Source organism: Necator americanus, chromosome IV (genome assembly GCF_031761385.1).
Source record: "Necator americanus strain Aroian chromosome IV, whole genome shotgun sequence".
NCBI lineage: Eukaryota > Metazoa > Nematoda > Chromadorea > Rhabditida > Ancylostomatidae > Necator > Necator americanus.
In genome coordinates, this window is record NC_087374.1 from 15,875,346 (window position 1) to 15,897,288 (window position 21,943).

General features: G+C 39.5%; 4 protein-coding genes across 5 annotated transcripts; 2 read left to right on the forward strand and 2 right to left on the reverse strand.

The window, feature by feature from the left end:
- Positions 1–487: 487 nt before the first annotated feature.
- On the reverse strand, positions 488–1,042 carry RB195_001438 (uncharacterized protein; the record flags this gene model as incomplete). Its single annotated transcript, XM_064198208.1, has 1 exon — positions 488–1,042. One exon carries the CDS (start codon positions 1,040–1,042, stop codon positions 488–490), a length of 555 nt encoding a protein of 184 aa, XP_064054089.1.
- On the reverse strand, positions 654–1,042 carry RB195_001439 (uncharacterized protein; the record flags this gene model as incomplete). The annotated part of the gene is made up of 2 exons (XM_064198209.1): positions 654–710; positions 806–1,042. 2 exons carry the CDS (start codon positions 1,040–1,042, stop codon positions 654–656), a joined length of 294 nt encoding a protein of 97 aa, XP_064054090.1.
- Positions 1,043–1,934: 892 nt separating this feature from the next.
- RB195_001440 (uncharacterized protein) lies at positions 1,935–11,244 on the forward strand (the record flags this gene model as incomplete). 2 transcript variants are annotated; one of them, XM_064198210.1, is made up of 15 exons in its annotated part: positions 1,935–1,967; positions 2,208–2,254; positions 3,841–3,937; positions 4,641–4,820; positions 4,901–5,022; positions 5,241–5,418; positions 5,478–5,618; positions 5,993–6,064; positions 6,195–6,307; positions 6,384–6,563; positions 6,847–6,985; positions 7,168–7,287; positions 10,668–10,811; positions 10,878–10,979; positions 11,077–11,244. In XM_064198210.1, the coding sequence occupies 15 exons, from the start codon at positions 1,935–1,937 to the stop codon at positions 11,242–11,244; spliced, it is 1,836 nt and encodes a 611-aa protein (XP_064054091.1). The 2 variants fall into 2 exon arrangements, with proteins under 2 accessions (XP_064054091.1, XP_013300730.2); XM_013445276.2 differs by lacking the exons at positions 1,935–1,967; positions 2,208–2,254 and having other exon boundaries at positions 3,842–3,937.
- Positions 11,245–15,446: 4,202 nt separating this feature from the next.
- RB195_001441 (uncharacterized protein) lies at positions 15,447–21,817 on the forward strand (the record flags this gene model as incomplete). Its single annotated transcript, XM_013445277.2, has 16 exons — positions 15,447–15,520; positions 17,404–17,554; positions 17,624–17,701; positions 17,807–17,859; positions 17,912–18,000; positions 18,065–18,138; positions 18,208–18,295; positions 18,354–18,421; positions 18,506–18,637; positions 18,912–19,002; positions 19,115–19,210; positions 19,269–19,447; positions 19,812–19,927; positions 19,987–20,130; positions 20,190–20,273; positions 21,796–21,817. The coding sequence occupies 16 exons, from the start codon at positions 15,447–15,449 to the stop codon at positions 21,815–21,817; spliced, it is 1,539 nt and encodes a 512-aa protein (XP_013300731.2).
- Between the last annotated feature and the right edge of the window lie 126 nt (positions 21,818–21,943).

The window sequence follows — 21,943 nt, forward strand, 5'->3', positions numbered from 1 at the left end:
CTATGTGAACAAGCGTTTAATAACCAATGTGAAGAACAAGGATAACAAATTCAGAACTAACATAAAAACGGAAGGCCTTAGTAGAAAATTTTTGTTTCGAAATTTGAAGGAACGCTTCGTTGTACTCGTGCATACTAGAAACCAGCGGCCAAAATTTAATCCATCAAAAGTAAACGCAGTGGTAGTTCCAACCGAACCTTTAAAACAATGACACAATGTATAAGAAGAAAAATACCAACTTGAATTGATAAGACATCCTAGTTATTTTCTCTGATAGTCGACCTCTAGTAGTGTCTAGGTTATGCATAAGGAACTATTGTACTACTACCGTACTAAAAATCCACCGCTTATCGAGTATTGAAATTTCTAAACAGTATGACTATCTAACTGCAATATCTTGATAACTGCAACTAGTTGTCCACAATAAAGAAAATTTTCATAGGAAATTAAGAGAAAATTCCCTAATTATTCTCAACAAACACAAACATCATTGTCTTGCTTTCGTCGCTTTTCCTTGAGAATTAATCAATGAAACGGGGCTATAACCACCACCGAATCTTCCGGCCTGTACACACACTGTAGTAAAAGTTGATTCTAAACAGGTTCTCAGCTCTCCTGGACATTTCCTCAACACAACTGAATTGGACTTTCTGTTAAGTCGATTCCAGATCATCTCTTCGATTCCTGGCAGGCAATAAGTCAGGACTGATCTAGAATAGTTGTTGAAATAGAGCCCGAGTGTATTTGCTACTGCGCTGGGACGAGGACAACCTGAGTCCAGCAGTACGACAGCAGTAGGCTCCACCTTGACAAGATCGAGACAAGCTTGAAGTCCAAATCCTGCATGGTCATTGATAAAAGTAGACATCTGATCGCCACAGGAAGGCTCAGTATCGCAGCGACATCCATTTTCCTGTAGATCGTCGAAAATATCAGAAATCAACTTCTGCTGCTCAGCGGCCGAAACTCCTCGTCCAGAATCCCAGTTGAACTTTAACGATGTCTTCAAGTATGGAAGGCCGCCTTTGCGTTGCTTGCCCATGTTTTTTTGAACGGAACCTAAGAGATGTCACTTGTAAACCTAGTCATTCGAGAGATTTCAAAGAAGAATCCAAAAGATTCAATGAGTTTGTCATTACAGTTCGCTTCTTCGAAGAGTAATAGTGGTCTCCATCAACCTCTAATACCCCTGTCACCACCTAGGATTACCTTAGTTCTTTTAAACCAACCAACCAATTATGGAAATGTAATAATGCAAACTGCTTAACCCGCTTCAAATCGATGAACCGCAATGCTTGGAGAAAATAAAACCGCATAAAAATGATCAATGGTAAATTGAGGTATACAAATTATTTCAGCAATAACTAAGCAATAGGAATCTTGCATAAATTACCTTAAAAGTTACTAATACATTTGAAAAGAAAGCCCACATCTAAACTTGTGAGATATCAAACTAAGCTTTACGCAGAAATATCCAAGAATAAACTAGAAACATCTTCAACAATTTCTTCTTCCCCTCAATCAACCTTCAAGAAAAGAATAGTTCTTGAAAAATATTAGAATACCGTCAAGGAAGAAAAACTAGGTTTGAAACTAGCGGTAAAAGTACGGACATTGTCCATCGCAAACTACAACAAGACATGCAACAAATCCTGGGACCATTCCTCTCATGGAGACATGAAACAAAAAGAAATCACACAAACGAACACCTAACACTGTCAAACTCTAGCTGTGCTTAAAAAACGAAATTTGCAAATATCATCATTTCCGACGCGAATTATGTGCTGAAGAATCCTGACACGGATGATTTTGAATTACTGTAGCGACGTGGAGCGAGGTGAGGCGAGATAACTCGTCCTACATGTCGTATTATTTCTGCTTTTCCTATTTTGAAGCTCCTTGTGATAGTCTGCTTCTAACTGGTAGAAGGAACTATGTTGCAGTTCGTAGCTATTATGCTGGATATGGTAGCTTTATGATCTGCAACTTCCTGGTGCTAGTCCAGGTTTTCTCGTTTGAAGCACTGTGGGCGGGGGTTTCTTTCCCGTCTGTCGAGGACGTGGACTTCTCATGAATGCGCCTTTTTCTTTTTTTCAGGCTGAAAATGCGATTTGTTACTCAGTAAGACTGGTTGCGTGCAATTCTCGTCGAAGTTTGGGTTGCTGTGTTCCCGTTGGAGTCTGGGATAGGTCTCCGAAGATTTTCAGCGTTTTGAAGCTGTAGATTCAGTAGATGAGAAATGTGCTCTCTTGCGGTGAGGATCTTCGTGAATTTAAGGCACAGTTTCTAAGGTGCACAAAGACAGTCGGAGCATTGTCCTGCTCTCATATCATGACGTGTCATTCACGGACGAGTTAGTAGTGTGTCAAGTAACGTATTGCATTCGTTCAGCCATTCGTTTTATCTGTGACATTTGTGCCGGACTTGCTTCTTCTTCAATTTCTTGCCCATTCTTTAATTGCTAAGCAAAAGTCGTTGGTAAAAAAAAATGGCCAGAATAGTGTGCAGAAGGTGCACTACCGATAAAGTCCTTTTTTGTACTCTTTTAGTTTTCATTTGCACTCTTTAGTTCGAGTGGGAAATGGTGAGATAAGGTGGGATTTTCCTGAAGAGATCATATTAGAACTCTGCTATTACTTTGCTCATGCGTTTTTTAAGTTTTTTTTTTGTTTGTAAAATCATCGTTTACTTCTGACCGTGTGGTTCTGCTTCTACAATCCTTGACGGGTCTAGCACTTATTGTCGCTGAGCGACTTCTGCCTTCATAAATATTTGTCGTGGACATGTTACGATGAACGCAGCTATGATTGTTGCCGACAATAGCTAGTCGCCAACGATGACGACGAAATAGCGAGTGGTGGAAGAAACAGTAGAGGAAAGAGATATTATTTGTGCTATTTTTGGATGTCATACAACAAGAATACCCAAATCTTCTTTGATTGAATTTTTGTCTCTGAAATTTTACGGTTATATTCGCGGGTGGAGGCCCTAGCTGATCATTGTACAGGGTGACCTAGAAAGAAGCAGCTTGGGGGAAATGTAGTTGGGGTAGGATGGAAGGGATTGTGACTCTTGCTTAGCTGACTGAAGACTATTTACAATCTCCGGCCCGAGCTACATTCCATTGACCATCTTTCATATCGCTATTTCACTGTTCGTTTTTCTAGTTAACTTTAAAAAAAGTTTGAAAGACTATGAGTTGAGAGATGAGTGAACAATAGTCTTTTGCATTCTTTCTATATGTGACCTAGTTATTGCCGATTCCTTTATTGAAGATAAAATCTAGTTGAAGGCTTCAGCACATACAATGCGTAATTCGTGGACTGATATATGCACCTGGTATTTCCCTTATTTCTTAAAGGCATCACTCCACGAATCTGAGGTGGTATGGGTTTCAAGTGGAGTATTCGTACTCCACCTGAAACCGTATTCGAGTATTCGTACTCGAATACTGGTGGGTGATTCCGTCCATTTCTTCTTAATTGCCGTAAAATCGGCCCGGAAGATACGGCTTCGGGCGTTCTGGCGCACTATTTTCTACAAGGAGTTCGACTGGAACGCGCCAGCCTCGTGCACGCGCCGCATCTTCCGGGCCGTTTTTTACGGCAGTTGGGAAGAAATGGACGGAATCACCCTTCTCTCCATAATCTACTATCCCGTATACGAATACTCCACTTGAAATCCGTACCACCTCAAATTCGTGGGGCGATGCCTTTAAAGCATTTTCATTTGCTCGTTGTACTAGTGACTCTCTTTCATGACGTCTCCTCGATTTTCACATTCTTGAGACTTTTGTGATTGTACGAAAGTTATTTACGGACTTTTGAATACCGTCTTCAGGATGTGGGCACTTCCATTGATTCTGTGTGTGGGAGTAGCGGTCGCGTCGGACTGGAAGGTGACAAAAGTTGACAGGACCATCGACCTTTCATCACAGGTACGATAATGATATTCTGATATCATGATGATGTGATATCTTACTTGCTTAGCAAGAGAAATGTTGATCTCTATGGACTCGCCTATTTTATAGAATTCTTTTCTTTTCTTGGTTGAAAATCAGAAGAAGAGCTATTGCCAAAAAGTTTCTAAAGGGTATTTGTTCTTCTTGTTAATCGTGTTCCTGAAGGAATACTATAAGGATTAGGCTGTTCCCCGGATTAGGGAGAGTATGAGAGAAAACTAGTTTCGTAAATCTAGAGGTAAGGCTCCAGAGTAGCACGAAACTGCACGAAGTTCAGATATCACTGACAAAGTTGTGTTTTTATAAATAGCTTGTTAGTTAGAGTTGTTAGAAAAAATCAATTGATGAAGGAACGGAATTGCCGTTTCTGTCATGTTCAGCTGCTAATGCAGCGATCCTTTTCATATTGTAATATATGCAGGAAACACTGTGTTGATTGGTTCCTCAGTGTTATATTTATGGGCAATCGTCTTTCAAGAGCGAATTCAGTGGCACCCTTATTTTTCGGCGCTCTGCCTCATTTTTTTCTTTTAGTAACTTTAGCTCACATGTGATAGATCCTCGAAGACTAATGCTTAAGTCTTATAGCCCCGACTAATTTAATTATTTACTTCGATAAATAAGGACGTCACTGAGTGGTCCCTCAACTACATTTTACCCCTTTGAAATTTTGTTTCAGATAGTGAAAATTTCTTCACAGCTGACGCTGGTGAATGTAGGAACATCGGAAGCCAATTCAGTTGAGGTGTTACTTACCAAAGAAGAAAACGAACATCTCTCTTACATCTCAGCCCAAGAGGGTAATAGCAAAGGAAAGTTGAAGATTTCAAAACAGGCACTGGAAAAGCAAGGGTTCAAGGTGTTTATTTTCATTCTTAGAATGTTGAGAATTCTTTTCGAAAGAATTCGAAATATTTGTTATCACATGATACTGTTAAGGTCTACAAAATCGAATTGCTAAATCGAGTACCTAAGGATGGTGAAGTGAAGGTGAAGGTTGAGCTCAGATTGACTGAACTACTGAGGCCGCTTCCCGAGAAAATAACTCAGAAGGAAAATCAGTGAGTTCAACATTTTACTCCAGAACTTTTTCAAATGTTAAAGGTCGTATATGAATATTAACTCTTCAAATTGTAGCCTCTATATAAGGATTCAAATTTTGACAGCTTTCTGCCTGAATTGTGTCTGTCCTCTCCGAATAAGAACAGCAGTAGTTCTTCGTTACATTTCTGAGCTGGCTTGGCTTTCGCTTCTATCTATTTTACCGAAAAATCTTAAGGTTTGTCGTTTACCACGGGAATGCCCACTATGCAGCGTCGTACCCAGTTGTCGAAGAAAAGACTACGGTTAAACTTGGTTCCGGTAAAACTATGTCAGTCACACAGGTTCTGCCAACGAATCATGAAAATGAAAGAGTTGTGTACGGCCCATACAAGGATCAGCCAGCATTTAGCACCGTTAGTTGTTTTAATAATCCACCTCGTGTAACATGGGGTAATGGAATGCTGTTTTCTAGAAGTCTATAAAGATCCACTATGAAAACAACGCACCGTTTGTGGTGGCTACAGTAGTCGAGCGCACTATTGAGGTTTCTCACTGGGGTAACATTGCTGTCGAGGAGTACATTGAGCTGGTGCACAAAGGAGCAGAGTTGAAGGTAATGTTTTTTTTTTTTTTTGATTTTGGAGTGGTTATTGTGACCGTTGTTGCAGAAACGTAGACGTTAGAAAATAGATATGTCAAAGTGATTAGTAAGGAATTGGCTAGTTAAGAAGAAATACTCTGTGTAGATACGAACACTTTTGAAAACCTGGTTCGAAATCTGCAAGATGATTTAACGAACCCAAATACTTTCATCCGACGTGTCCTCCATTACTGAGCGTACTAGAGAAAACGATAGGGGACGCGCAAAACGGTGACTCAGACAGTTCAGTTGATTTTTTTCTTGCACGCCTCTATGAAGGAACCCTTCAACTAACTGCAAACTTTTGTGGGAATTACGATATACAATTCTAATCTTTTTGTATTTAGGGACCTTTCTCGCGGATCGATCATCAGATGGACCGCCGAGGACGGCGCCAACCAGCCTTGCTACATTTTACAGTAGGCGAACTTCCCTGCGAAGACATTGATTATCAACAGAAGAGAATTTTTGATATCATTCAGTGTTTCTAAATTGCTGTTCTTGTGTTCATCAAAGAAATGTCTTTAAATTAGTTCTCTTGCATTGCAGACGGTTTTGCCGGCATCTGCGAAGGACATTTACTATAGAGATGAGATTGGGAACATTTCCACGTCATCTGTACGACTTCGTGCGGATTCGGTAGATGTCGAAATCAAACCTAGGTGTGGATAATGGTTTTTTTTTGTTTCCTTTCTTTGCATAAAGTAAAAACGAGTCCGATAGATTATATTTTTTCAGGTTCCCTCTTTTTGGAGGATGGCGGACATCCTATGTCATTGGCTATAATGTGCCTTCCTTTGAATATTTATACAATAAAGGAAACGATTATGCGCTGAAAATGCGTGTTTTGGATCATGTATTCGACAACGTTGTGGTGGAAAAGCTTACAACGAAAATCATTCTTCCCGAAATGGTCAGGTAGGTTAGGAGATAATCTCACTGGTTATTTTTTCAAAACGTTTATTTTACCAGTCCTAAGAATTTCACTTGTTCCGTCGTTTCAAGAAGTTTTTTTTTTGTGCTGAAACATACAATAAGTTCATACCGTTGGTCTTTACGGTGAATACTATAATCATCAACAGAAAGCAAGACAGCGTAAAACATACGAGGTCGTCTTGAAAGGTCTCGTCCATTGAACAAACATCTTTTTCCCCTGCGTCTGCTCTTTTTTCAATCAACTTCCGAATACTATTCCGTTTAGAAAAATAAGACTTACCACACCTTATACTATGGATCGTCGACCTGATGAAGTACGCTTCAGTTATTTGGATACATCAGGTAGAACTGTCGTTGTGCTTCAGAAGGATAATCTTGTTCCAGAGCACATTCAGTCTTTCACGGTAAGTCTATTGGTTCTTTTTTGCCTTGTAATTCTTACTTCTTCCATTCCCTTAATTCATCTCAAGTGGTTTTTGATCTTTTTCATGCTTTTGCGTGTTGGATATTACCTTTTATACATCCGCTAGGAAATTATATGCAAACGTAGTCGAATTTCCATTAGGACTAATTAGACAAATTTTAGCTGTTCTACGAATTCGAATATTCGCAAATGGTACGTGAGCCACTGCTTGCAACGGCGTTTTTCTTTGCTCTTTTCACTGCTGTGATCATTTATGTGCGGTTTGACTTTACAATTGTTGCAGTGAGTTTTTTTCAGCTGATTGTTGTTTAAGTCGCTTCTGTAGAAATTCAGCGACTGTGCGTATAGTAACCATCAAGTCCTCTCTTCCTGAAACCTCGGAATTGGGAACTGCATTCAAGTGTTTGTTGTTATGCCAACGAGGAAATTTCATCACTGACCTGACGTTTTGTCAACTTCGTCTTTATCAAAAGCTTAAAAATGGTTCGAAGCCTTTGATCAAACTCATCCTCTCTCCTCACAAAGCCTCGATATCGTTCTAAGTACACTGGACTAGGAACTCAGTCAGAAGAACAAACTGACCAGTCTCTCCGACAGACGGGACTGGTGAACCACCACGTTCTTATAGATTGTCTTATATGGCAAATGATATCAACACACTGTGCAGTATCCTGTAAGTACTGGTATCTGGACAATCTTATGGCTCAGGGAGTGTTACGAACGGCATTAAGAAATTGGTAATTAATAAGCGGTTGTTTATGTTATTTATGGGTGGATTCCTGGAAATCCAGAATGCTTCCAATTCCTTCTTAGTAGATATTTCTTTCTCATGGGCCTCGGAATAATCTACCAGATAGAATGCCTGAAAAGCAATGCCATTTATATAGGAGAAACTGGAAGGATGCTGAGCATGTGTATCAAAGAGCATTTTGCTAGTAAAGGCGTGGAAACACGATGACACCATTAGAGCGCTACAAAAATGAAAAACTTGATAGAAATGAGTTTGAAATAAATTGTACGATATTAGCCTACGAGAAAGAAATATCTGCTAGGAAGGCATTGGAAGAATTCTGGATTTCCGTCAGGAATCCTTCCGTGAATAACAGGAATGACTGCTTACTGCTTGTCAATTACTAATGACTTTATGCCGTTGGTAACACTCTGTGAGATATAAGATTATCTCACATGCAGTTCCTTAGCACTATCCAGACATAAGCTTAAGTATTTTACACATTGTGTAGATTTCATTTCCCTTTGGTGACAATGTGTAAGAACGCGGTGGTTCACAGCCCCGCTAATGAGTGAGACTTGTCAGTTTGTTTCTCCTTTGGAGTTTTTGCGTAGTGTACTTGGAAAAATATCGAGGCTTGGCAAGAAGAGAGAAAGAGTTTGATGGAATGTGTATAACATCAAAGACCTCAAACCATTTTCAGTCCTTCGAAAAAGATGAAATTGTCGAAACGGCAGGTCAATAATGAAGTTTCACCAAAACCTCGTTGGCATAACAAGAAAACACAAATACTGTTCATGCAGTATTTCTATTTTATCAAGGATGTTGTATGATGCATTGAAGACTTAAGAATTATGCCAATATTGTGGTAAAGGGTCTTCTCTCTCTCTCTCTCTCTCTCTCTCTCTCTCTCTCTCTCTCTGTCTCTGTCTCTGTCTCTGTCTCTGTCTCTGTTACTTGCTCTGATGACAACAGAGCTAATTTGTGTTTTTCTGGTTGTGAATCCAGTGAAAATTCAGTGGAAGTTCTTCATATCTTTCGATTTCCTTCCCATCTACTCCTTTTGGAAATAAAGGTAGGGTATAACGAAACTAACGATTTTGGGCTCTCTCTGGGCAGATATAGAGTTCCAGATGTGGACTAAAAGTATGATCGTGGATCTACTCAGTTCCTCTTAATCGTGATGAAAAGGCATGGGAAACGGTATTGTTTCCACAAGGGGAGTAAAAAATTGAAAAGCCGCCAAAAGTGTGCGCCCCACATTGGGAGCGGTCGAAAATCGGTGAGGTTTCTCAACAGCCTAACTCACTGGAAGCAGTGAATAGGCTGCTGAGGGAACAAAGCGTGTGCAAGAATGGCGAACACAAACTGTTTCCCAACCCGTTTTTCTTGACGATTAGGGAGAATTGAGTATAGCCATCATATTCACAATATACATCACGAACTCCATATTTGCCCACAGTAATCCCGACATCCAGGGTGGGCGTAGCGCAGCCGGCTAGAGGTTCCGCTGCCTGGACGAAGGATCGGATTTTCAAATCCGACGCAGTGTTCACCAAGCGTTTCATCTTTCCGGGATCGATAAATTGGTACCAGACTTGTCTGGGAGGATAAAAACACTGACTTGAATCATCGACCTGCCCCCGCAACTCATTGTATAGGCCAGTTACACATTCGTAAACCTCAATCGATTCTGAATTGAAGTGAACGTGGTGGCACATCCTAAGCGGATTGACTAACACCAGACACTTTATCTTTTAATCCTTACATCGTCATTTTCGTGATATGCTGCCTTTGGGTGCGTTTCGTTAGGTACCCACACCTCGCTGCGTCGCAGTTAATGACATCAACAGAGCGTTGCGCTGCTTTCGCCGTATCCCCACCTATCACGTAGTTCATCAACGTCCCTTATCATCTAATAAGATGCGAAACATGCCTCGCAGAGGCACGCTTTCTTTGCTTTTGTACGGAGCATCGATCGTTTACGTATAGAGATATATCAAACGGTTGCACTCGAAATGCCAGAGATAGAAAATAATAGTGTTTTATTTTTAGGTAAAACAAACAAGTAAAATTCTAAGTCTCAAGAAGATAAAGTGAAAAAGATCTATCAATTAATACCAACATATTTTGTAAGGCTCATTTTGTTGGATTTTAGAGAATACCTCTAAATGCTGTTAAAGCACGAAATTCGAACAGCTGTGGCTTTATTAATTCAACTTTGTCCACAAAGCACAAACAGATCCAATTCAAAAGTTAATCAAAGGTGAGATGCGAAAAAAATCAAAGGTGAGGTGCCTTCGAATGTGCCGTAGTGCACCGATTCAAAGAGTTCCGCGCTTGACTGAAGGATTCGCGTTTTGAGAAACGCACCACTTCGGATCCCGTCAAAGAAGTTCTTAAAAAAGGAGAGGAAGTTTCGAAGGAAAGAAGAGAAAGAGGGCATATAAATGGTTGTTTGAAGAAAACTTAATGAAACTTAGCATCAGAAAATGTCAGATTTTATTCTGTTCCGTAGTCACAACCAATGCGGTGATGTCTTAACTAAACATATTACAAAATTTCAGACTACTACAGCTGCTACATAGTAACCATTACGAAGCTCAAAATTTTTGGGACGCTTTCAACTTTATGTTTTTGATGTTGTCTTCTTCCTGAAGAAATTTTCTGTGTATTCAGCATTTTCGTTTTTTTTACGTTTTTTCACTTTCTACGTTGCTATGCTGCTACCTTTGTGGGTTTTTTTTTAACCCCCCCACCTAAGATATCCCGAGTCTGGGCTACCGAGAGCCAGAAACCTTCTGCTGACACACCTATTCGCCTGCAGATAATCGGCTGTGGGTACCTAACGACCGCTCCCCACTGCCTTTAATCTGCTTATTAAAGAAATAATTTAGTGGGGCAAGAACATATTTTAAATCTTTGGATTTAGGATCCTGCACGTGAAGCACGCGAACGTATTCAAGGCAAAGTGTCAACGCTGACCCAACTCGTTGATAAGAAAAACCGCACTTTTTCTCAATTTCTTAATGCTGTAAGCCAGTACAAGACATCCCGTGATGTGACGGCACTGCAGGTAACATCTAAAATTACGTACTGCTAGATAAAATTCTATAATTCAAACTGAAGTAATCGAACACAGGATGGAAAGAAGAAGCTTGAGACCGATCGTACAGAAGTGAATGGAAAGCTAACAACAGCGATTGCTGCTCTGAAAGAGGATTGTCAGGAGTCGTTCGAGAAGGTGAGTTGACTTCTTTATTGAGGAGTACTTTCGTTTCATTCTTTCTCGGTGGCGTACACATGTTTATTTGTTTATTTATTCATAATACAAATTTCAGGCACAGGAACTACTGAAGTATGAGAAGTCGATCATGGACTCGCTAGACGGATACATAACAAGCGTGCAAAAAAGTCAGCAAAAGTCCGCAAGTACAGAGGACACGCAATTCACACAGAAAGTCGCTGAAGCGCGCACGCGCTCTGAAGCACTACTGGCGTCGCTTTAAGATCACTTATCTCTTTGTGGGATGAACTACCGAATCATCCAGTGCGGTATCGGCAATTGTTGGAATCAGATTTGATTTGTTTTTCCTTAGATTTTACCAAATCGTCTCTTGTGTTCGCCACTTCCATTCCATCGGCGTTTTGTTATTGCAAGTCTCTCCATTGCTATCTAAGTCGCTGAAGAATATGATGTTAAGTATATTTATTTTTATGGGTAAATTATGCGCGTTTTCCCCTTGTTATCAAGTTATGAGTGTTCCTCGTAATAAAGTTTTCTTCGGTAGTTTCTACTCTGACTTAAAGGTTTTGCACGTGATGTATATAGATGTTGAGAGGTTTTCCCAATCAACTTCGTAATCACGCGTTCTGCACTTTGCGTGCTGATTTTATTTTAAGGTATTGCGTTCTAATACCATGGATTTTATACATCCGTGGTAGCCACGTACTTTGTGGTTACTGTAATCACGTTGAGGAGGATCGCATATTTCTCAGACTCTGCATGGGGCTTAGTTTAGTATTAATTACAAACACCACTTATTTTCTTTCTGTTACAGCCACTTTTTGCTCGAGTTGATTATTCTAGCGCAGAAAAATCGGCAATGAATACAGTTAGTCACCAAAGGTTTTGTTTATTTCAATATTTTCCAATGTGCTAACAAGACGACTTTTCTTTTCATTGACATGTGAATATCAAAGTAACTACTGTTTTGCCAAAGATATATTTCTTTCAAGGAAATAGAGAGCGTATGACTGGAAAATACACGGTTACTAGTAAACGTATGGTCTAACCAAATAAAATTTCATTTTAGCACGGGATCAACCACTAAAAATAAGTCCTCGAATTTTCTTTGCTGCCTATTTGTTGCTCCATTCCCAGCAATTGATTGGTGATTGAGAATAAACTCAGCTTCTTTGGTTGACTATCAGAAATCCGAATAAGAAAATATAAAGATATAGAAGATGCGATGACAATACTCAAAGAAGAAATAGGGACAATCAATTAATTGTGCCAAAAGAAATTATTGGTAAATAGTCTGTAATTACAGAGCAATCCTATAGCGGAATTAACTACCTTATAGTTAATTATGATGTGCCACTAATCACATTGTGAAGATGTATTTAAATGTGTATATAAAAGTGATTTGGTTAGTTCAAAGGAATAGAAGTAAAGAGGTGGCAGGACGGTACGCGGCGAAAAGCCAAATAAAATACTGTTTCTTAAATCTAGTAAAGAAGTGACACAATAGCCAGTTTTTTTAGCGACAAATAATACATTCGGTGAGATTGTTTTTCGAACCTGTATATCCGGACTTTTTGTGATCAATAAATCAATAGCCGCTGTTGTATGTCTGTATGTTAGCTAGTGTAACTATATATCTCATATGTTATTCTCGATGAATGCTTATCTTATTCGCGATGTAGCTGTTCCCACAGCAACCCGCGTTGCCCTTTCACTTCATCTCTGCTTCTCTGGCACATTTCTCTCTGTGTCTCTTCATCTGTCAGCCATCGTCCGCAAGAACTGCGGTTGCATATGAAAAAGCGTGCTTCCTCTGTCCGATGTCAGATTTTATCCTCCCGTCTGCGCTTCTGCAGTTTGCTCTTTCTTTCGTGTTTCATGATACATTCTTAGCCAGTTGCAGAAAAAATGAAGAAAAATAAGCGACCCACGCAAATGGTGGCGGGTATTCGATAGCTGTCGCGAGTCGTCGTCGAGCGGCCGTAGCGAGCCAGAAAGTGGTCACGCCCCCATCCAACACCACCACAGCCACCGCCGCTCACTCCGTCGTATCTAACGGATAACGCGGTGCGCTGCAACGGCTGACCACTCGATGCCAGCTGAGGTATGCTCAGCTAAACTCACATCACCTCTTGCAGCCAACTGCAGACTGGTCTTTCTTTAGGTTCCTTGTGCGGTACACACTTGTGTGTGACCTCATGAACTCTTCGCTCTTATCTTCCTTTGATGAATAGGTCATCTCCATTCCGCTAACTGACCCTTTAACTGTTACGCACAACGAATCTCAGTTGGTTACCGTTGCAGAATTCTGGATCTGCAGACTGCAAGTCCGGAATGTTGTTGTTCCCAGGGTTCGCGAGTGCCTTTAGACTTTTCCACTATTCGTCGGTGTTTTTACTTTGGCTGAGTTCCCTCATTCTGCAGCACTTTCTAAAGCTGAGCACCAACTGGTTGTCACGTGACTACTTTCAGATTGAATTCGAATTAGCAGAATGTAGTTTCTGAGGCTTCGCTTATCCACGATAGGCTTCTTTCATCGTTAAGACACGCAAACCATCGCTATTTTGATATTGCTTTCATCCTTCTTGCCTACTAAAGCCCTTTGGGGTAGGCCATGTGATAGAATGACAACCACCTCTGTGATTTCGTTTATTAACGGAGAATTTTTCATTTTCATCCAGTGATTTGTGAGGTTTTAAAAACTACTCGCAAGTCAGATACTTTTTTCCGATAGATCCCGACAACTTTCCATCCAGTTTCTTTGGTTTTTGTAGTAGAACTTGCTGCGAATAACCAACTTTGCGTGCTTTTTCCCTGCTATTACTTTTATTTCACAAATTTTTCTCAATTTTCTCATCTTTCCATGTGCTTGTTCTTTTGTTTACTTTCTCTCCTGTTTTTCTCTTCTTTTGTAATTTTTTATTCGTTATTTTTCTCTATTTTCTTAGCTACTCATTCTTTCGTTTATTAGTTACCTTTCTCTCACTTATTATTTGTTTTCTTCATCTTCAAGTAGATCTTCAACCGTATCTCTTGTGTTAGTTGCTTTTCTGGATTATTGCAAGGGTAGTAGCAGTTTTAATCCAGAACAGAAGACCTGCATGGGAACTCGAGAGGATCGCCCTTATCGGAGAGTGTGTTAAGTGTTACAAAATTCTTTCATAGTTGATCAAAAATTAGAATTCATGATCCAGTTGACACCGAGCGTAATAAGTAAATAAATAATTGATTTTTCCATTGCGATTTGTGCGGTGCGAAAAGAAAAGAAAAGGAAAAATTTCATAAGCAATAAGAAGACAAAAGAATAGGCGTTAGTCACGCTAATGTAAATGTTTGGCATATCTGAATCGTTCGCTTAAATGCATATCTTCTGTCGTGGTTCTTCTCACTGCATTGGTACGAAGTTTTAAAGAATGGATGGATTCAAGCTAGATCATCTTAGGTTCAGTGTTGTAATAATTTAAGTCGTACTAATGTAAATCCGGGAGGATGTATGTACACAAAGTACATAGAACACGTGTTGAGCTATTTCAATCGGTTGGGATTCTCTTTTTCTATTGGTTTCTGCAAATGTATTTTTGGTACTTCTCAACTGACGCGATTGCGAAGAAAGCTATTACTCCTATTCGAAAGATGTTTATGAAACAACAAAACCACATTCCTAGTACTTATCCCTAGCCTCATAACTTATTCACGGTACTTATACAACTCTAGAATCACTATTTGACCAAATAAGAGATTTCACTCATTGAAAGTACATTGCAATGTCCTAGAACTCTAAAGATCTCCCTTTACAATTGCGTCGAATTTAGTTTTAAATGTTGAAGTGAAAAATGTAGAGTTTGGTTTTTAAGCTTGCGTTTATTATTTGTAAAGAGGTAGCAAATGGAAAAAATTCTGGAATCTCAATAGGATTTAGCGCATGTTTCCACTAAAAGCAATAACGACTATGAAATTTCCTAACTATTTTTATTTTTTAAAGAGTTTTTATTGATTATCACTTGTAACTAGAGCAGACATTTATTTGGAATGAATGAATGAATAGTCGTTCCATTTTGCCGTTGATCAAAAAATATGCCTAGAACTATATATATATATATATATATATATATATATATATATATATATATATATATATATATATATATATATATATATATATATATATATACATATATATATGTATATGTGTATATATATATATTTATATATATTGTATATATTTATATGAACAAACAAGCAACTAGCGTTCAACTACACTTCAACTTGTTAACTTGTCTGTTAACCCTAACGGGCCTTCATCTCCACAAAAAAAAAACTTTTCTTCTCATCTCTTCATCTTGTCATTTTTTTTTATCCTTCGGGGGATTCTAGGTTTCCAATGCACTCATTTTTTGTGTTATTACTGTGTATTCTTAAACAGTGCAATTCTTACGATTAGAAAGTGATTTTATAGTGATCAGAATGCAGGATCCGGAGTTGGTCGATGGCGAATCTGTGCATGAGTTGATGGGTCACAATGAAGGTTTGACCTACAAGTGAGTAGCCCATTTCTGTTGACTTCGTTGATTGATTGATTTCTAGCAGAAAAAAAACGTTACGACATTAGATATGGATCAGATCAGTTTGGTTAGTATATCTTCCCTACTATATCTTTCTTTCTAATATAGCATTGAAAACTGCCGAAGCTTCCGTTTCCTCTCGTGGTGTTTTTTTTTTCTCTACTTCACTACTTCAGCTTTGAACACCATGTTTTTCTGCATTCATACTTGCAAATTTAGTGTTAACTACTGTCAGCACACTACAGCGGCAAACTAAATGAATACATAGATAAAGATTGCATCTCATCCAATATTCTCCTTCTCCTTTTCATCTTTTTCAATCCTCGCTAGTTTTTTTCCGCCACATGCACATGCAGAAGTCTTGCTGTGAGTGAGGAAAAACCACTAAATACGGGTGCCCGTTCTATAGATATACAAAGAAAATTCAAATGATAATGTTTTACCACTACATTTCTCTCACCAGCCGATCAATGCAGGTGACAATTTACAATCGATACTATGAGTTGTGCGTAGCTGGCCAGCTTAATATGTTGTATTTATGCGTTTTGAGGTGGAACAATTCTGGGGTTAAGAAACGATGCTATCCTGCTTTTTTCTTCTTCAAGAGGAATGTACGAAACAAAACGCATTGATTGCTTAAGCAGAAGAAAAATGATCAACTGATGAAGAAACATGATTAACAAAGCTATAATGTGTTCAAAAAGGATTTCGAAGAAAGTAATAAAATCCTACAAGATAGAAGTAGTTTTGGGTGCTCTGGAATTTTTCAGCGAAGAGCATGTTTATTCTTCGTCTTCTTGTTTTTCAGAACGTCACTTTAATCACATGCATCACCCCACGAATCTGTCACAAGACTGGCAGGCTCCACTACAACTCTTCGTAGACAAAATTGCCCCGGAACGCTCGAAGCTTCATCTTCCGGGCTGTTTTTTACGATGATTAGGAAGAGGTGAATGGAATCACCCTCTTCTCCACAATCTACGACCGTATAAGCATAATCAACCTGGAACCCGTACCACCCCAGATTCGTGGGGTGATGCCTTTAAGTATCTAAGCTGCAAGTAGCAAAACATCAGTAAATTTCAGTTTGTTCTCAGTGTGGGATTTCTCATGTGTTTTCTCTCAATCTTTCACTCCTTTTTTTTTGTTCAAACATTCATAAAAATTATGTTATAAAGAATGCTAAGTAAATGAAAAGAGCAACAATAATTTCATTTAGAAGTTTTGTTGTATTTACTGAACAATCTCCACCGTAGATAGAACAGAACTATGAAGAGTTACGACAGTTACGTTTAGTTGGAGAAAATTCCTTTGGATTTCGCCGTGTGAAGTGCACGTGTCATCGAGAAAGGTTTGTTCTGGAGACTAGACGGGAAAACACTGTATTACCACAGCGCTTCACGGCCAACATTTAGTGTAATACACTTATCGTAGAGATAGTGTGCACTCCTAGATAGTGATATTGAGAGTAATAATACTTAAGACACAACTGTTGAATGAGTGTTAATTAGAAATTGGAGACGATTGCTGAAAATCAGTTATATCAGAGGAAATGGGTATCTAAAAATGAAGAGGACCCTCGCTACTTCCCTGAAAAATGATGGAAAGAAAAGGTTAATTGTTACATGAAGTTGGTATCCTTGCAATGTTTAGTTTTGAATTTTCCTTTTTTTCTGCTGCATGTAGTGCACACTACGTTATTGTCATACAAGAACTTTTGAGCAAATAGTTTGGAAATTAAGATGTTGTTTTTCGTCAACTTACATCTGAAGACTAGTTTTCGGCAATACATACATGTTAACGTTTTCTAAGGACGACAGATATCGGAACCCATTGACGTGACAACCCAATTTTTTCAGCGACTTCAACATTTTACCTGGTATGATCGATTTTTCGGTGCATGATGTAAGATTGGATACTAATGTTACGAAAAATATCCGGATCAAGGCTCCGCTAGTATCCTCGCCGATGGATACGGTGACGGAAAGCGGAATGGCCATAGTGATGGCTGTGCGTGATTAGATTTTATAAGTTTGCGTGCAGTTAGTGTTAAAAGCATGTGTACAGCTACTTCTTTAGCTTTATGGAGGAATGGGCATTATTCATGGAAATTTTCCGAAGCCAGAAGATCAAGCAGCTGAAGTGCTCAAAGTGAAGGTAATCGATTGTTGATTTGTTCCTCGAGGTGACTGTCTCAAGATATTGGTCAACACCCAATCCCAGCATTTCTTCCATTGAACTTCTGGAAACAGTATATTTCAGCGGTTCAAACAAGGATTTGTTATGCAACCACATTGTTTGAAACCAGACGCTAGGTTCGTTCTACACTGACGTTGATTACTTTTATTTATGAATTACCTTCTTTAGCCTCTGGGATATGATGCAAATAAAAAAAGTCTATGGGTATACGGGTGCTCCAGTGACAGAAACGGGCAAAGTCGGATCGAAATTAATAGGTTATTTTATTAGAAGATGCCAAAAAATATTTATAACACAGAATTAATATTTCTAAAAAATTAGGTATGATCACCTCACGCGATTTTGATTTCATCGATGTGGACGATGAGGTACAAAAACGGACACCGATCACGGAGGTATTGACGATTACTTCGTAAATTGTCCTCAACTATCACTGTTTTCTGCACATGTTTTAATAATTACAGATTATGGTAGAGGTCGGTAAACTAGTACTGGGTGACGTTTCACTTCCGATGGAGAAGGCCCAAAAAATGCTCAAGGATAATCGACTTGGTAAGAACTTATCGCGTACATAATATCAATATTAGAGAATGATTCATGACACCTTCAGGTAAACTACCTATTGTGAATGACAAAGGCGAACTAATAGCGTTGTTATGTCGTTCGGATCTGCTCAAGGTAAAATTAACAGTAAACTTCGAAAGAAACAGATTTTCCATGCGGATTTCTCAAACATTTGTTGCTTAAAGAACTGTCACGCAGGCTCGTAACTATCCAATGGCATCCTATGATTCCAAAGGACAGTTACTTTGTGGCGCTGCAGTGAACACTAGGGAGACGTCGAAACGAACATTGGAGTTGTTGGTTGAGGCCGGAGTGGATGTTATTGTTATTGTAAGATTGTAGCTCGTATATAGTCCAGATTTTCCTTGAGCACCCCATCACGTCTTCATTAGTTTACTCTAGCTTTTGGCGTAATTGTTTTTGCCGTGTTTGTAGTCGCCTTCGCTCGGTTTTTAATGGCTTGGCGTTTTACATGGTGCTCCCTTTTTTTGCGCATCACCTTCTGTTCTTGTTTCGTTGATGTTGATTTACGACCGAATTTTTGAAGAAGACCGCTGTGCTAGCACACTTCTTTCTTCTTTCCTCTCTTACTTTTTTCCTTTAGGACTCGTCGAATGGTTCTTCCTCATATCAAATAGAAATGCTTAAGTATATCAAGAAAACTTATCCCCAAGTGGACGTAGTAGCAGGAAATGGTATGGTTTCAGTTTCGCATCAATTTCGTTTAAAAACGTTTCCAAAGGTATAAAATACGAGAACACAAAAGTAATGCTGTGGATTACAGTAGTCGTAGCTTTTTACTTCCAGTTGTCACCCGCGCTCAGGCTAAGCTGCTTATTGACGCTGGTGCAGATGCTCTCCGAGTAGGCATGGGCAGTGGATCCATCTGTATTACACAAGATAGTAAGCTACAGCCACAAACCAGTTTGGTATTACATGAATTCAAATACTGTAACTGCAGTAATGGCTGTTGGACGAGCACAAGGTTCGGCAGTTTACGCTGTGGCATCGTATGCGCGAACCAGAGGCATTCCTGTGCTAGCTGACGGCGGAATCCGTGATGTGGGTTACATCACCAAGGCTGTAGCACTTGGTGCGAGCGCCGTTATGATGGGGGGTCTGCTAGCGGCTACCACAGAGGTTAATACTAGCTTTTTGTACTTAAAGGCATCACCCCACGAATCTGAGGTGTTACGGATTTCAGGTGGAGTATTCGTATACGGGATTGTAGATTATGGAGAGGTGGGTGATGCGGCATGTGCACACGGTTGGCGCGCTCCAATCGAACTTGTTGTAGAAAATAGCGCGCCGGAACACTCGAAGCCGTATCTTCCTGGTCGTTTTTTACAGCAATTAGGAAGAAATAGACGGAATCACCCCCCCTCCCCCTCTCCTTAATCTACGATCTCGTATACAAAATGAAATCCGTACAACCTCAGATTCGTGGGTGATGCCTTTAAGCACGTAAAAACAACAATACAGTCAGTAATAAACCTATATTCAGGCTCCCGGCGAGTATTTCTGGGGTCCCGGAGGTGTACGCGTTAAGAAGTACCGTGGTATGGGTTCGTTGGATGCGATGGAAGCGAATGCTTCAAGTCAGGACCGATACTTCACGGCGTAAGCTTCATCATTGTAGTACTTATGTTCTAGCTGTCATCCAATATTGATTGGTTCAGTGATTCTGATCAGATCAAAGTTGCTCAAGGCGTGTCAGCCACCATGAAAGATCGCGGTTCATGCCACAAATTCTTGCCATATTTGGTGCGTGGCGTACAACATGGGTTTCAGGATATTGGTGTCCATTCACTGCAGGAATTACAGTAAGTAGTGATGGAAGTGTCGTTGTACATCTATATAGAAGTCGATTACTAATTTCCAGTGAAAAAGTCAATAATGGTACAGTGCGCTTTGAGCGGCGTTCACATAACGCACAACTCGAAGGTGGTGTGCATTCACTTCACTCGTGAGTTCCACATTTGAATTTATGCTTTTCTTTTGTATTCCATAGTCGGAGACGCAGAGACGACTGAGTACTTCGCTGCTTTAATCCTGTTGATGTATGCTGCTTGTAGTGACGAATCTTCACAAAAAAAACCCGATCAACCTCGTATAGTCAATATTTAGGTAAAACTTGAGGGCGATTCTGGGTAGTGTTCTTCTATCATTAACAATTTCTTCTTTTTCTTTTCTCTCAAATTGAAATTGCTGGTTTTTCTATCGCTTTTCCTGTTAATTATTATAATTTATCCTTCTTAAGGTGCAATTGTATTTGTAGTCTTGAAAAACTTTATCCATTTTCTGAAGTTTATTATGGTTTGCGTTATAGCTTGCACGTACAACTTCCGGATAGAACAAAATTGTGCTTGCGCTGTTAATTCTTAATCTATTTTCTCTCACTAACTATTCTTTCAGAAAAGAAACGATTTTTTTTTTCAATTAGCGTCACAATTGTTGTTGTGAAGCGTAGATTATCATAAATATTCGCTAGCGGTACACGCATAGATCCAAAGAGAAGGATCTTGGTCAAGCTATAGTCAGGTCAAAATGTATTGTCGGTCCCCAAGCTTGGTGCGGTTGCGTAGGTGGCTGCCCTCGAAGCGGCGCAGCGGATGGTTTTGATCGAGAAGAGACCCTCGACACTACTCGCCGCTGCAGTCTGAAGCTGGCGAAGGTCTCGCCTCGATTCCAATCGCTAGCTCAACCGAGACGCTTTGAGTGTAGGTACCTCCACATTTGCACCAAGCTCCAAACCGTTTTGGCCCAACTGTAACGGTTGAAATTTACTTTGAAACCAAACTAAAACTTTAAAGCCCTATCAAATAGCTGAAGATTAGTGTTTTACTCGTATTCAATTCACTTTTTCTATCAAAATTCTTAAATCTCAATCATGAATTATCAGAATTGATTTCGAATTCCATTCATCGATTTTTCGAAGGCATATGCAACCGATAATATCATGCCATAACATCAGCGAAATCTGACCAAATTGAAGGAGTTCTGTACTCCATCTTTGTCCAATTTCATAGCAACTGACATGGATGATCCTATAGTAAATTTTATTTTTCAATGTTTTTTCTTGCTTCACTAAAAAATAACGCGGAGACCGTAATATCCAGTTCATAGTTCATAGCGCATACGATTCCTTAAACTCTTTAAAATAAATTAACAAAGCAGAACGGTGTTCCAGCGTTGACGTCATAGATCCTACAGCCCAACGTTATTGCTCAGCTGATGCTCACGGTGCCCCTGGTAGGGTTATTGTTGTTGTTAGGTGGTTGAGAATCGCACACATCACACTTTTCCTTCTAATCTGCATACAAACTGTCCCTCTGCGTCTCTCTACCTCTCACTGTGACTCCAGAATTTTTCTCTGTCAAACCTCTTCTCTTTGCATGCTATCTCAGATTGTTTACTGACGTATAAGATAGGATTTCACCAAGGCTCCAGGTTTTCAAAAGAACAAGAAAAAAAAACTTGCTTTTCAGATTTGAGAAACGTCTCTACTAGAAGGCCGTCAGTTATTACTCGATTTCACTGGATCGCTTAGCGACGTTGTTGATTTTTGTATGATTTTTGTATGACTTTTACTAGTTGTCCATAAGAAGGATATTGATTTGTTCTTGTTAACTCTTT